The sequence below is a fragment of the Salvia splendens genome, chromosome 6 (genome assembly GCF_004379255.2).
Source record: "Salvia splendens isolate huo1 chromosome 6, SspV2, whole genome shotgun sequence".
NCBI lineage: Eukaryota > Viridiplantae > Streptophyta > Magnoliopsida > Lamiales > Lamiaceae > Salvia > Salvia splendens.
In genome coordinates this window covers 11,692,072-11,704,686 of record NC_056037.1, presented here as the reverse complement: position 1 = coordinate 11,704,686, position 12,615 = coordinate 11,692,072, and the positions used below count along the sequence as shown (strand labels likewise).

At 39.1% G+C, this 12,615-nt stretch overlaps 2 protein-coding genes across 2 annotated transcripts; one reads left to right on the top strand and one right to left on the bottom strand.

Annotated features, from left to right (window-relative positions):
• The first annotated feature begins 3,761 nt into the window (after positions 1-3,761).
• On the top strand, positions 3,762-8,989 carry LOC121807376 (dolichyl-diphosphooligosaccharide--protein glycosyltransferase subunit STT3B-like). The gene is made up of 7 exons (XM_042207590.1): positions 3,762-4,277; positions 4,976-5,489; positions 6,118-6,654; positions 7,204-7,658; positions 7,905-8,027; positions 8,495-8,554; positions 8,698-8,989. Exons 1-7 carry the CDS (start codon positions 3,901-3,903, stop codon positions 8,825-8,827), a joined length of 2,196 nt encoding a protein of 731 aa, XP_042063524.1. The 5' UTR covers positions 3,762-3,900; the 3' UTR covers positions 8,828-8,989.
• A 154-nt stretch (positions 8,990-9,143) lies between these two features.
• Positions 9,144-12,292, bottom strand: LOC121807377 (E3 ubiquitin-protein ligase RING1-like). Its single transcript, XM_042207591.1, has 2 exons — positions 11,146-12,292; positions 9,144-9,422 (listed from the first exon to the last, which is right to left on the bottom strand). The coding sequence occupies exon 1, from the start codon at positions 12,224-12,226 to the stop codon at positions 11,147-11,149; it is 1,080 nt and encodes a 359-aa protein (XP_042063525.1). The 5' UTR covers positions 12,227-12,292; the 3' UTR covers positions 9,144-9,422; position 11,146.
• Between the last annotated feature and the right edge of the window lie 323 nt (positions 12,293-12,615).

Sequence of the window (12,615 nt, the reverse complement as noted above, 5' to 3'; positions counted from 1 at the left end):
GTATTCCGGTTGAAGTTATCAGGTGATATTGTATTTGTATGTTTGGGTGAATGCTAGTTGGTCATTCCATATTTGTTTAAGCCTGCATTTTATTGTATTCTAGAGTATTTAACTAGGGCTGTCAAAATGGGTATCGGGTATCGCTGTCAAAATGGGTATCGGGTATTGGATACCCGATACCCGAACCCGAAAAAATCAGGTAATTGGATATCTGATACCCGATCGGGTAATACCGGAAAACCCGAATTATTCTCAATCACATTAGTTCTATATTTCATACTAGCTCCTCTGAAGCATAATTTACACATTAGAGATGCTCTCAACTAACAATGAAGACAACTCTCTCACAACCCATTCCATTGTTGGTCTACCTAGTGGATCATCGTTGGTGCAATCCAAAGCCATTTTTATGAGCCCAGCGCCCTCACTTTCGCTATACTTCCCCTCAAGTTTCACGTCTATCAGCTCTCCCACATCCCCGGATTCCGCTGCCGTTCTCACAGCCGTGGAGAGCACTGTCTTGCCGGAGAGCACCTGGAGGATGATGTACTCCGACTCCATGTACCCCAGCGCTGCACTCATCGGCGGATCCAGGTGGGGTCGCGCGGGGTCGGCCGACCCCACCGGCGGTCCATCGAACACTGCCGGAAAACATCATCTTCGACCTTTGACCTGGTGCAGTTCCGTCTCCGACCCCACGGCCAGCTTCAACTCTACCCGAAGCCTTCCGCCTTTTCCAAAAACTAAGAGGAGAAAGGAACAATTCTAATAAGAATAGAGTAGAGATAGATAAGGGGAGGGGTTGCAGAAGAAGCTGATGTATTCTCAACGAAGAAGATGAACAGAGAGGTTAATATTGATTTTTGGGCTGAGGAGTGGTTAATATGATTGTTGGGTTAGAAAATCTATAAGTAAAAAATCTAATTGATTGTCTCTGGTCACTCGCCGTTAATACTGCTTTTTCATTTAATTCGCCTGCCAATAATTTTCTAAGCCATGTAGTATTAACTTTTTTTCTCCTTAATTTTCCCACAAATTTACATAAATTCCTAATTTATTTAAGTTTATTAGTTAAAAAAATCAGTCAACACTATCCTTTTTAAATAATTTTATCTTTATTACAAGAGTTACAACTTTCTTTATAAATAAAAATTATATATTTCTACCCAATTATTATTTTGATTAAATAGAAAGTTATAGTAGGAGACTAAGATTAAGATTTTTGAGGGGCATAGGCTTTGCACAAAAAAAATTGGTGCGTTATTGATATTCTTTTAATCATGTTTTATTATTTTTTTACTTTTATTTTGTTTATTTGACCTAATTTTTATGATTATAATAATTATATACTTATGTTTTTTTATTATTAATTTTAATTACCATCCATATTAAATTAATGGATAAATCTATTTTAAAAATATCTTGAGTTTGTATCTGTTCTCATGAGTTTTATCTGTTCTTTTGGTGCTAATGTTGAACACAATCAACGACTGGAAGATATGTTTGCAATTATTTCCAATGATAAAATTTCGGCCAGCTTCAAAATATGAATATTCGTAAAAGTTAAAAATATGAACTCGTAAAAGTCAACTATCGTGATAAAACAAAGATAATTTTATTTGTAATGTATTTTTATAATATATATAATATTATTATATTAATTATCTCGTCCGACCCCACGATTTTTAAATCCTGGATCCGCCCATGACTGCACTCACTTTCAGCGCCGAGTAGACCACGTCGTCGGCCAGCAGCTTCAGAAGGCCGCAGTCCACAATCAAAGGCCTCATCTGCTCGTCCAACACCACTTTCTCCACAGATATGTTTTGGTGGATGATGCCACCCTTGTTCCACTCATTTCTATGCAAATACTCCATCCCCGAATTTTTTTTATAAATCGGGTATTCGGGTACCCGATTTTTCGGGATTGGATACCCGAATCGAGTATCCGGGTATCCGAAATCATTTTCGGATCCGGTATCGGGTACCAAAATTTGGGATTTTTGGGATCAGGTACCCGAAAATTTCAGGTCGGGTACCCGCTGGTACCTGACAGCCCTATATTTAACAAATAAAGAAAAATAGTAAAGGTAAGTCAACTCTAAATTTTCTTTCGATTTGCTACACTACATACTACTACTAGATAGCATAATTTTTTATAATAAATGTGAAAAATGAATATATTAGAGCATCCATATCCGTGCTCTTGCCAACGAGTACGGATGTGGGCCCGGACCCATTTTTACTCCCTGTTCTTAGGTAAGAGCACAACACCCACATCCGTACTCTTCTGCAAGGACAAGCTTAAGGGTCCTACCATTCTATTATTCAATTTAAATAAAAACATTTCCACAATATTAAAATGCATTAAAAATAACTGGAATAATATTACAAATTAAAAAAATTAAAAATTACATAATTAAAATCCTAAAAATTAAAATTTTCATAATTAAAGTCTTAAAAATTAAAAATCACATAGTTTAAATCCTAAAAATTAAAAATTACATAATTAAATTCATAAAATTAAAAAAACCCACTACTCGTGGCCGAATTTCACCCAAATGTGTTTGATTAGGTCTTCTTGTAGCTCAACGTGGGTTCGGGTATCACGCATTGTGTGCTTTGATTCGATCCTCTCACCCACCGTCGTATGCAAACCTCGGCGTGGGGGAGACCTCGCAGTTGAGCTTCCGGCTTCATCCTCGTCGTAAAAGCTAGCCGCCCTCGGTCCTTCGTCGGCTATAATCATGTTGTGCAAGATAATAACGTGTACATGATGTCAGCGATATTTTTCACGTACCACATCCGAGACGTGGTCTTTACGAGCGGACTCTTGACGCTGCGCAAAAAGAACCCGTCTCGGGTCTTGCGGGTTGTTGAGCGTCTTCACGAAAGTCGACCACCTTGGGTAGATACCATCGGCGAGATAGTAACCCATGTGGTATGTATTTCCGTTGACGGTGTAGTCGATCGCCGGTGCTACACCATTCAACACATCATTGAAGAGTGGTGAAGAATAGAGCATGTTCAAGTCGTTGTTGGATCTGACAACACCGAAATATGCATGTCAAATCCATAGGTGGTAGTCGGCGGCCGCTTCAAGGATAAGTATTGGGCCGCCGCCTTTGTGGCCGCTTAAGTGTTGCCGCCTCCACGCAGTCGGACAATTCTTCCACCTCCAATGCATGCAGTCAATGCTGCCAAGCATACCGGGAAAATCATGAACTGTTTTGTTCATAGTATTCTTGTTCTTCGCGCTCCGCTTCCGCAATGAGATGGATGAAATCCATTTGAGGGTTTGAGTGAGAGAGGAAGATGTAGATATAAGTTGTATGAAAAAATATGAATGAGAGATGAATGAGAGATGATTTGATGTGAAAAATGGATGATGAATGTGTGTATTTATAGATGATTTTTGGGATAATAAAAATGAAAAAAAATCCAGAAAAACGGTAAAAAAAACGGCCAGATATTTGAGATTCTGAAAATATATTTTTTTAAAATTTTGGTATTATTTTTTATTTAAAAAATAAAATAAAATTCCCAACGAAAATACCGTTAGCCAATCAGAACGCGTCACGTCAGCTGTTCGCTGGCACGGACGGACGGATAACGTCCTGCTCACCCGCTTGTGATCTAATTCTACTGAACAGACAAATATTGTCCCAAAAATAATGAAATAAAGTAGTACTACTAGTAATTAGTTGTATGAAGATAATCCAAGGGAAAAAATTGAAGATTGGAAAGTACAAATAAGTCCTTGCTGAAATGTAGTAGGGTTTAATCACTGAAACTCCTTCCTCTGAACATGGATCTCCTCAGCTAATCAGTTCTCTCCAAAACCCAAATTCTCTCACTGTTGAAATTCCCAATTCTGATCCGATCCATCAAATTCGTCCAATGGTCGCAGCGAAAATGGAGAAATCCGCTGCGGATCTGCCGGCGTCGCCGGGATTGAGCTCGGTGCTCAAATCTCTGAAGCTGAAGACGAAGCAGCAGGAGCTCCTGATCCGCGTCTCAGTCCTCTTCCTGGTTTACGTCTTGGCGTTCATCACTCGTCTATTCAGCATCTTGCGCTACGAGAGCATGATCCACGAGTTTGACCCCTATTTCAATTACCGAGTCACTCAGTTCTTGACTCAGAACGGCTTCTATGAGTTCTGGAACTGGTTCGATTACGAGAGCTGGTATCCGCTTGGGAGGATTGTTGGCGGGACTCTCTATCCCGGTCTCATGGTCACTGCTGCCTTCATTTTCTGGACTCTTCGCTTTCTCCGGTACTTTTCTTCGTGCCAGATACCTCTAGGAAAGAAGTAGCATTGAGTATCATTTTTGTATGTTTGGTTTGTGAATATATGCTTAGCTGACCACTTGATGCGTGGATGCTAGGAATCTGTTAAAGGTTTTTCCTTTTTAACTTACAAAATGGGGTCCTCCTGGATGCTAACATATTAGTAGTACTCAGTTTTTGCAGTCCAGGAAAATGGTTTGAATATGCTCCATTTGTTATTGATGAGGACAGGTCCCCTTTTCTTAACAAAATTCTTCCCTTGTTCCGGCCACATTTTGTCTGACATTATGTTTAGAGTCTCAAGCTCAAAACTCTCTGGGAAAGATGAGAATAGTTGCTTTTTTTTTTGGCAAAAGAAATGCTATGTCACCTTTAGCAATTACACATGCGTTCTGCAATTTTGTACACTGGAAATAGGCATACTTTGTTAGAGAAAAGGAAATCTAGTTACGGATTAGATCATAAGATTTTCTCTCGATTTAATGCTCTAACCTTTATTCTTCCGACTCAGAATGTGAGATTTTTTGGTTCATGGGAAGGCACTATGGCTCATACTTAAAAGAAATACCCACAAACTGGTCTTATTGATCTGCTATTGCTTGAGGATTTATGCATATTTCATACTGTCCAGCACCTAGAGATGTAGTCATGTTGAGATCTGAAGATTTTCTCCATTCCATGCAGGTTTGCTGTTCACATTCGTGAAGTTTGTGTGCTCACTGCACCATTTTTTGCTGCCAACACCACTATTGTAGCTTACTTCTTTGGGAAAGAATTATGGGATTCTGGAGCTGGACTTGTAGCAGCTGTATTAATTGCCATATGCCCTGGTTACATCTCGAGGTCGGTGGCTGGATCGTATGATAACGAGGGTGTTGCTATTTTTGCCTTGCTACTTACATTCTATCTGTTTGTTAAGGCAGTGAATACAGGCTCACTTGCTTGGGCCCTGGCCTCAGCTTTTGGGTACTTCTACATGGTTTCGGCGTGGGGTGGTTATGTGTTCATTATTAATCTGATCCCACTATATGTGTTGGTTCTATTGATTACTGGAAGATACTCAATGAGATTATACGTAGCTTATAATTGCATGTATGTGCTGGGAATGTTACTAGCTATGCAGATCCGTTTTGTGGGCTTTCAGCATGTTCAGTCTGGAGAACACATGGCAGCGATGGGGGTGTTTTTCTTGATTCAGGTGCGTCTTTTAAGATACTAAGTGCAATTATGTAACTTGTACAGCAACTGGTGCGTATAAGCTTATAGGTTAACCTAAAGGGGACACGGGAATTTATCAAATATTCTCATTTTACCACCTTAATGTGAAAAGGATTGCTTTATTGGTTCGAACTGAAAAGTAGTTAGATCCTGATACAATTCAGTCGGTGTTGATTGCTTCTTTTCTCCGCTAAAGTAAATACTTAATATGAATCATATGTTTTTGCTAATATACCTGGAACTGAGGGCTGAGGCTGATCAAATGGATTTTTTAGGATATATTGCCCTCTATTGGGCAGATGGAGACTATAGTCCACTTGGAAACTAATCCTAATCAAATTCTTTCTTTTGCTTGTTGTCCTTTATGCTTATGGATCTTTCCTAATTTGGGTAGAAGAATAAGGTGATTGATTATTTGGGAAGCTGTGTTCAATCCCTAGTGTGAAAGCATGTTTAAGCTGGTGGAAATTATTGCTTCCTTTTCTAAAAGCTACATTTAACATGTTGTGTTGCAGTTTCTTCCTTCTCATCAGTATTCAAGACCAACTATTTCAAGGTTTTATGTGGTTATCATAAAGGCTATACTAACTTCAAGCTACCTTGTGCAGGTTTTTAATTTCTTGGATTGGGTCAAATACCTGCTAGACGACCCAAAGAAATTCCACACATTCCTGAGGTTCACAGTGACTAGTGCAGTAGGTTTGGGTGCAGTAGCTCTGGGAGTTGGCACTGCTTCTGGGTATATATCTCCGTGGACTGGTCGGTTTTATTCACTCCTGGATCCCACCTATGCAAAGGATCACATTCCAATAATTGCGTCTGTCTCTGAGCATCAGCCAACAGCTTGGTCCTCGTTCATGTTTGATTTTCATATATTGTTGTTCCTCTTCCCAGCTGGTCTTTATTTCTGCTTCAAACGTTTGTCAGATGCCACAATATTTATAGTGATGTATGGTCTCACTAGTATGTACTTTGCTGGAGTCATGGTGCGGTTGATCCTTGTGGCAACACCTGCAGTATGCCTTATTAGTGCTATTGCGGTCTCAGCTACTGTAAAAAATCTAACTCAGCTGGTGAGGTCAAAGAGCAAGCCTGCTCCTGCAGGCTCTAGTAAGGGAGCAAGTAACACCAAAGCTTCATCTAAGGTGGGCATCCAATGCTTACTTTCCATCATCCATATCATGTTTCATTACATTTTAAATTTCCTATCTGTGTCCCATTGTGTAGAGTACACAGTTTTATGATTGTTGTATCTGTTTTATGGTGAAATCTTTCAAATATGCACCTTATTTTATTTTTACTTTGGTGGGTTTGATTATTGTATTGACATGTTGGACACTTCAACTTACATTACATTACTTGCTGCAACTTAAAGTAGGTAGGCCGATTTTCGAAGTGAATCCAATCATACATTGTTAGGTAAAGTTCATGTGGGATGTATAAATTTACATCTCTTTAGTTTGTTTTGAATAATTAGTATATTTATAGGATTCAGACTATTTCCCTTTCTCAACCTGTAAAACCTAAGAGCTGACTGAAAAAAGCAACTGCCTTTTATCAAACACCACTAAATTATTTTTATTTTATTTTATTTGTTTTTTGTTTTGTGGTTTTGGATTTAAGTTTTCTTGAGTCTTAAATCCTTGAGATAAGTTACAAGGTATGCTTATCTTGTTGTTTTCTTTTTCAAACAGGGTTCGCTAGAACAATCTATGCCTTTTGGAAGAAATGGTGCCATTGCCTTGCTTCTTGGAGCATTGTACTTGCTAAGCAGATATGTTATCCATTGTACGTGGGTTACATCAGAGGCATACTCTTCCCCATCGATTGTCTTGGCCGCCAGAGGTGCCCATGGCCAAAGGGTGATATTTGATGACTACCGTGAAGCATACTTTTGGCTACGACAGAATACCCCTCCAGAAGCCAAGGTGATGTCTTGGTGGGATTATGGTTACCAGATTACAGCCATGGGGAACAGAACTGTGATTGTTGATAACAACACTTGGAATAACACACACATTGCTACCGTTGGACGTGCTATGTCATCTTATGAAGATGAAGCTTATGAGATTATAAAATCACTTGATGTTGATTATGTGTTAGTTGTTTTCGGGGGTGTAACTGGCTATTCTTCAGATGATATTAACAAGTAAGAACTCTACCATCGAAGTCCTCTAGTTATTCTATCTTCTGCCCGCAAGCATGTTTTCATCGCCAGACTGATATTACTTTTTGTTTCTGTCTGTTATTGAACGGGTCTTCAGTGACTGTCCAATTTGTTCAAGTATGATAGGAGATGTTTAGAATTTACTTTCAAGTTCATATTCTTTTGCTGATTGCTACTTCTGATAGTATCAGAACTTCTGGCCAACTGATATAACCCAATTTGTCTCAGATTTTTGTGGATGGTGAGAATTGGTGGTGGAGTTTTTCCTGTAATTAAGGAGCCTGATTACCTTGTTAATGGAGAGTATCGTGTTGACAAAGGTGGAGCTCCAAAGATGTTGAATTGTCTAATGTAAGTTGATTTTCCTGTCCGAGTATATGATGAAATATGACCATATTTTCTGCAGTTTCATTGTCTGTCTTGCTGTTACTTGCGTCTTTAGTGTTGGTATAAGCATTGAAATTACTATTGGAAATTGACCATGAAAAGACCTCTTTTTGTTTCTTTTTTATTTTTTTCTCTTGAAATTATGCCCGTTCACTGAAAATTCTGTTACAGCTTGGTTGTCAATCTTACTGTTGTAAAGTGATGAAATTTATTGGAGTGAAATACAAGTTATAGGATCACTCTGTTATAGGATTAGTGGTTCATTCCATATTCTATGCCATATGATGGCTATTATCTACTTGGGTAAATAGTATTCTACCTATGTAAATTGTTATCTTGGATTCAACTAATGTAAAGCTGCTGTATAGAACTGTTATTCGCCATGCCTCAGCCACAACATTTTCCGTTAATTGTTTTGACTTGTTGCTTAGGTACAAGCTTTGCTATTATCGATTTGGTGAGCTGACAACAGAATATGGGAAGCCTCCTGGGTGAGTCAAGCATTTGTATTTTTTTCTAATTATAACTACACTTGAGTTAGACTGACACTAGTAATTCTGAAGATGATACACCATATATATACATGTTGTGATTATTCCGTCATTGACATTTGCAAGGGTATTGTTGGTGACAGGTATGACAGGGCTCGGGGTGTTGAAATTGGAAACAAAGACATAAAGCTCGAACACTTGGAAGAGGCATTTACAACGTCGAACTGGATAGTTAGGATATACAAGGTCAAACCGCCAAACAATAGGTGGTGATCACTTCTACGTTGCAGAGCATATGCATAGGACCGTTTTGGATTCGGAATTTTCTTTTTGTAACGTTCAGAGATCCAGAATTCTTGTTACACTGTTACCTCGTTTCTGTAAGCTGAATCTACATATTAACCAAGTAGTTCCTTATGGTTGAGATTTGTCTTACCACCTACTATTGTTGAGGTAAAAAAAACTGTGCTTACAGCTAGCTTACTACACCAAAACTTACCCATCGATAGATAAAATGTCACGTTGAAGAAATATCAGAACTTCCAACTACAGAAGGCTGACTATATCAACATTATACATGCTATTCAACTAAGAGATAGGATTTGTGTATATTTGAAATCTGCCACACACTGGGGAATATATTTTACAGAAATTTCTGCTGAGAGTCTATCAATTTAAATGTACCCAAATGATAAAATAGATTCACTCAACGCACACAGCCATATGTCATTTCGAACTGTCTAAATATTTGAAATTAGAACCATGTCTAATTTATTGATGAGAGAACCAGTAAAAATGCAGCATTGGTACATTTCTGTGTATACAATGATTGTTTGTGCTCAACTTGCTTCATATCTTAGCTGCATTCCTGAAATATAAGAAAATAATGAAATCCGATCAGCTCAAAACAGTACATCCAATCACGAACATCCTTTGCTCAATCTGTCACCAGACTCATAAACTACACCCAAAACTACACCGACAACTGATTTCTTATTTTTATAGGTAGGCAAGAATAGATATGTGGCCAAGCCAAAACATAATTTGTCAGGTTTCACAGTCTAGCTTGCTTTCTAGTTTATTGACGTTCCTAGTTATCACTAAATTTAACCCACCACACAGTTCAATAACAGCAAACACCCAATGCATCAAAACTCAAATTCTCACACCACATGTTAACTAAACAAAATTTGTCGGGGTGCAGAGAAACCATAGATTCTACACCCCCACCCAAAAAAACCAACTGCACATGCAATCTTCTGAGAAAATTTGTAAGAGATTCAAAAATCGCGTATCCATCATAATGTTCAGAAGTCAAGTAGCACTCAGTGCAACATAATCTCCAGCATATGGCACTGTGGAAACTCAGACAGAATGAGTAACGGCAGATGAAGTAAAGATGAAAATTAGACCACGGCTCTCTACATAAGAGGTGTGTGCAAGATCACGAGGAATATATAGTTTAAACCCGACACTGAAAACTAATTTCTTATAGACATATCCATATATATATATATATAATTATATATATATATATATATTTCTGTTGACTTGAACTGTTGAACATCACATACAATTTCGTCTCCCATTTACTGCTGAGTAAGGCTACGTGCAAAATCACCCAGTCCAATAGTCCATACATATGGTGGATTTGTTGGTGGGATATAACTAATGTTCATTTATTGGATGTTGTCATTACATTCCCCGACAGCGACTAATTGTCTACTACAGTTTATGGCATGGGTGGAAAATGGTGCTCAAAACTGTAACTTTGATTGACATATGCCTCACGAAAGTCAGAAACTCAAGCACCCAGATTCACAACTATTATCTTCTGAGTACCATTCTACTTGTTGGGCTTTTCCCAGATACAGACAGATATGTGTAGATACCAATTACCAAAAGAAGGAAGTACTAGCATACACACATCCATAATATGCAAGCATTCACAAGAACATGAGTTAAGAATGGATTAATGTGTTTATTCAATACAAAGCTTCACAAGGTTTAAGTATATGCAGCAGTAGCACACATCTAAAGTAAAAAAAAGCTATTTCGTATGATTGAGCTTGTCGACCATACCAAAAGGATCTCTGCTATAACCACCAGACTTGGTATCAATAGATGCAAAAGATTGTTGATGAAAATACAATGGAGAAGTTTTTTTTTCACTAGATTAGCCAGGCTGAGGCTACAACGATTCAAATGTATGTATGTAAAATACCAGGGAGTTGGTTTTGTTCTCTTCTTTGGTCTATAACTAATTTATCACATCACCCATTGACAGATGAAACCATAAACATAATAAGGTTGAACAAAAAAGTAAAGGAAGTATGCAATCATCATGAAAATATAATTTAGCAAGTTAGATTCACCAAGTAGAGCAAGACAATAACAAATACATGGAAGCCACAACATAATATCAAAATGGATGGCAACCCTTTCAACTTTAGACTCTTTAAGCAACTACATTGTTCATATTCTAAAAAAGTGCCTCCTTCACTACTACTACATTGAAACAGTAAAGCACAATAAGGGTAGCAAATCAATCAACACAACAAAAGGAAGATAAGAAAGTAGAACCAACGTACTTCAGTCGAGGTCCTCCTCTCTAGCCTGATCAGCTCCTGCTCCCGAGCCCCTATTAGATGATCCAGTAGTATTGCTATTGTTGCTGTTATTTCCTCCTTCATTACCCCCACTACCGCTCGTCTCAGCTGATGTGCTAAAACCTCTGAAAAGCGATGGCAAGGATATCCTAAACCTCCTTTCCAAAGTCCTTGGAGTCTGTTGACTGTTATTACTATCATCTTGAGTTCCAGCAGCAGCCCCAAATCCCAAACTACTACCACTGTTGTTCCCACTACTGTTATCCTTCTTCCGATTCTCATAATCTTGATCATCAGTGGGCAACTCGTAGCGACAAACCGGGCAAGAATTATGCAACTCAAGCCAAGGCAGAATACAGTCTTTATGGTAAATATGCTTGCAAGGCATCTGCTTGGCCTCCTCATTCAACTCAAAGGTATCTTTGCACACCGCGCATTGAGATGAATCTGACTCTAACATCTCCGCAGTAATATGTATATCGGGTAAACCCTGGACCGCATTCTTTGAAGCAGGCGGCGTCCCATAACGATTGGGATCATTCTCTGCAAGCTGCTGAATCAATTGCTCCAAACCAGGACCGATAAAGTAATCGCCTAAATTGGCGCCGCCGCCGCCAATCCCAGCGCCTCCAGGGGACTCGAAAACAAGCTGAATATTCGCCCCCCTCGCCTGCAGGTTATTGACGTAATTGTTGAGGAAAGCAAAGGGATTGAAATCGTTGGGGGATCGCGAGCCAAAGAGCGAGGAGAGATCATCAAGGCCGCCGCCAGCAGAGGAGACAGTGAAGGAGGCGGGGGCGGCGGAGGAAGAGGAGAAGATGAGGGGGAGGCCGCCGAAATTGGGGAAGGCGGCGTTGAGGAAGGGATCGGATTCGGGGGTAGGGTTTGAGGGAGGAGCGGTGTCGGATTCTTCAAGAAAACTGCCGTGACAAATGGGGCAAGCGAGTTCGTCGGTGGGAGAGGATGGAGGAGTGATGGTGACGTGGCGCTCGCATTGGTAGCAGTAGTACTGGTGAGAGGCTGCGCCGCCTTGGCCGCCGCCCAAATTTTCCGCCGTAGACATGATCTTAGAGAGAGAGAAAGAAAAGATTCAGTACAGAAATGTGCAAGAAATACTATTGTTTTAGAAAACGTGTGGATAATAATACTAATGGCAGATGAAATTAAATGATACTCTATTCAAAATAAATTAAGACGCTAATTACTAATTAGCACCACATTACATTATCATTACTAAATCGTTGCTATTCACGATTCTTAAAAGTCAAATTTCATACTCCTTATTTCACATTAAAACAATTGTAAAACAGGGGCTATGATTAATTATCCCTTCAGAAATGTAAGGGTAATTCAAATTCAACTTTCTCCTATTCTTATAGGAACAGACAAAATGTTGGATTCGATTTCCACCGTTTTTACTCCCCAAACTGAAAAGGTTAGCAATAAGACTAT

What these genes read in the sequence shown, in the direction of transcription:
- LOC121807376 (XM_042207590.1), top strand. Translation starts at nt 3,901, where the DNA reads ATGGTCGCAGCGAAAATGGAGAAATCCGCTGCGGATCTGCCGGCGTCG. An exon ending in TGGACTCTTCGCTTTCTCCG is followed by an intron (nt 4,278 to 4,975) that starts GTACTTTTCTTC and finishes CATTCCATGCAG; the next exon opens with GTTTGCTGTTCACATTCGTG. An exon ending in GAATATGGGAAGCCTCCTGG is followed by an intron (nt 8,555 to 8,697) that starts GTGAGTCAAGCA and finishes TGTTGGTGACAG; the next exon opens with GTATGACAGGGCTCGGGGTG.
- LOC121807377 (XM_042207591.1), bottom strand. Translation starts at nt 12,226, where the DNA reads ATGTCTACGGCGGAAAATTTGGGCGGCGGCCAAGGCGGCGCAGCCTCT.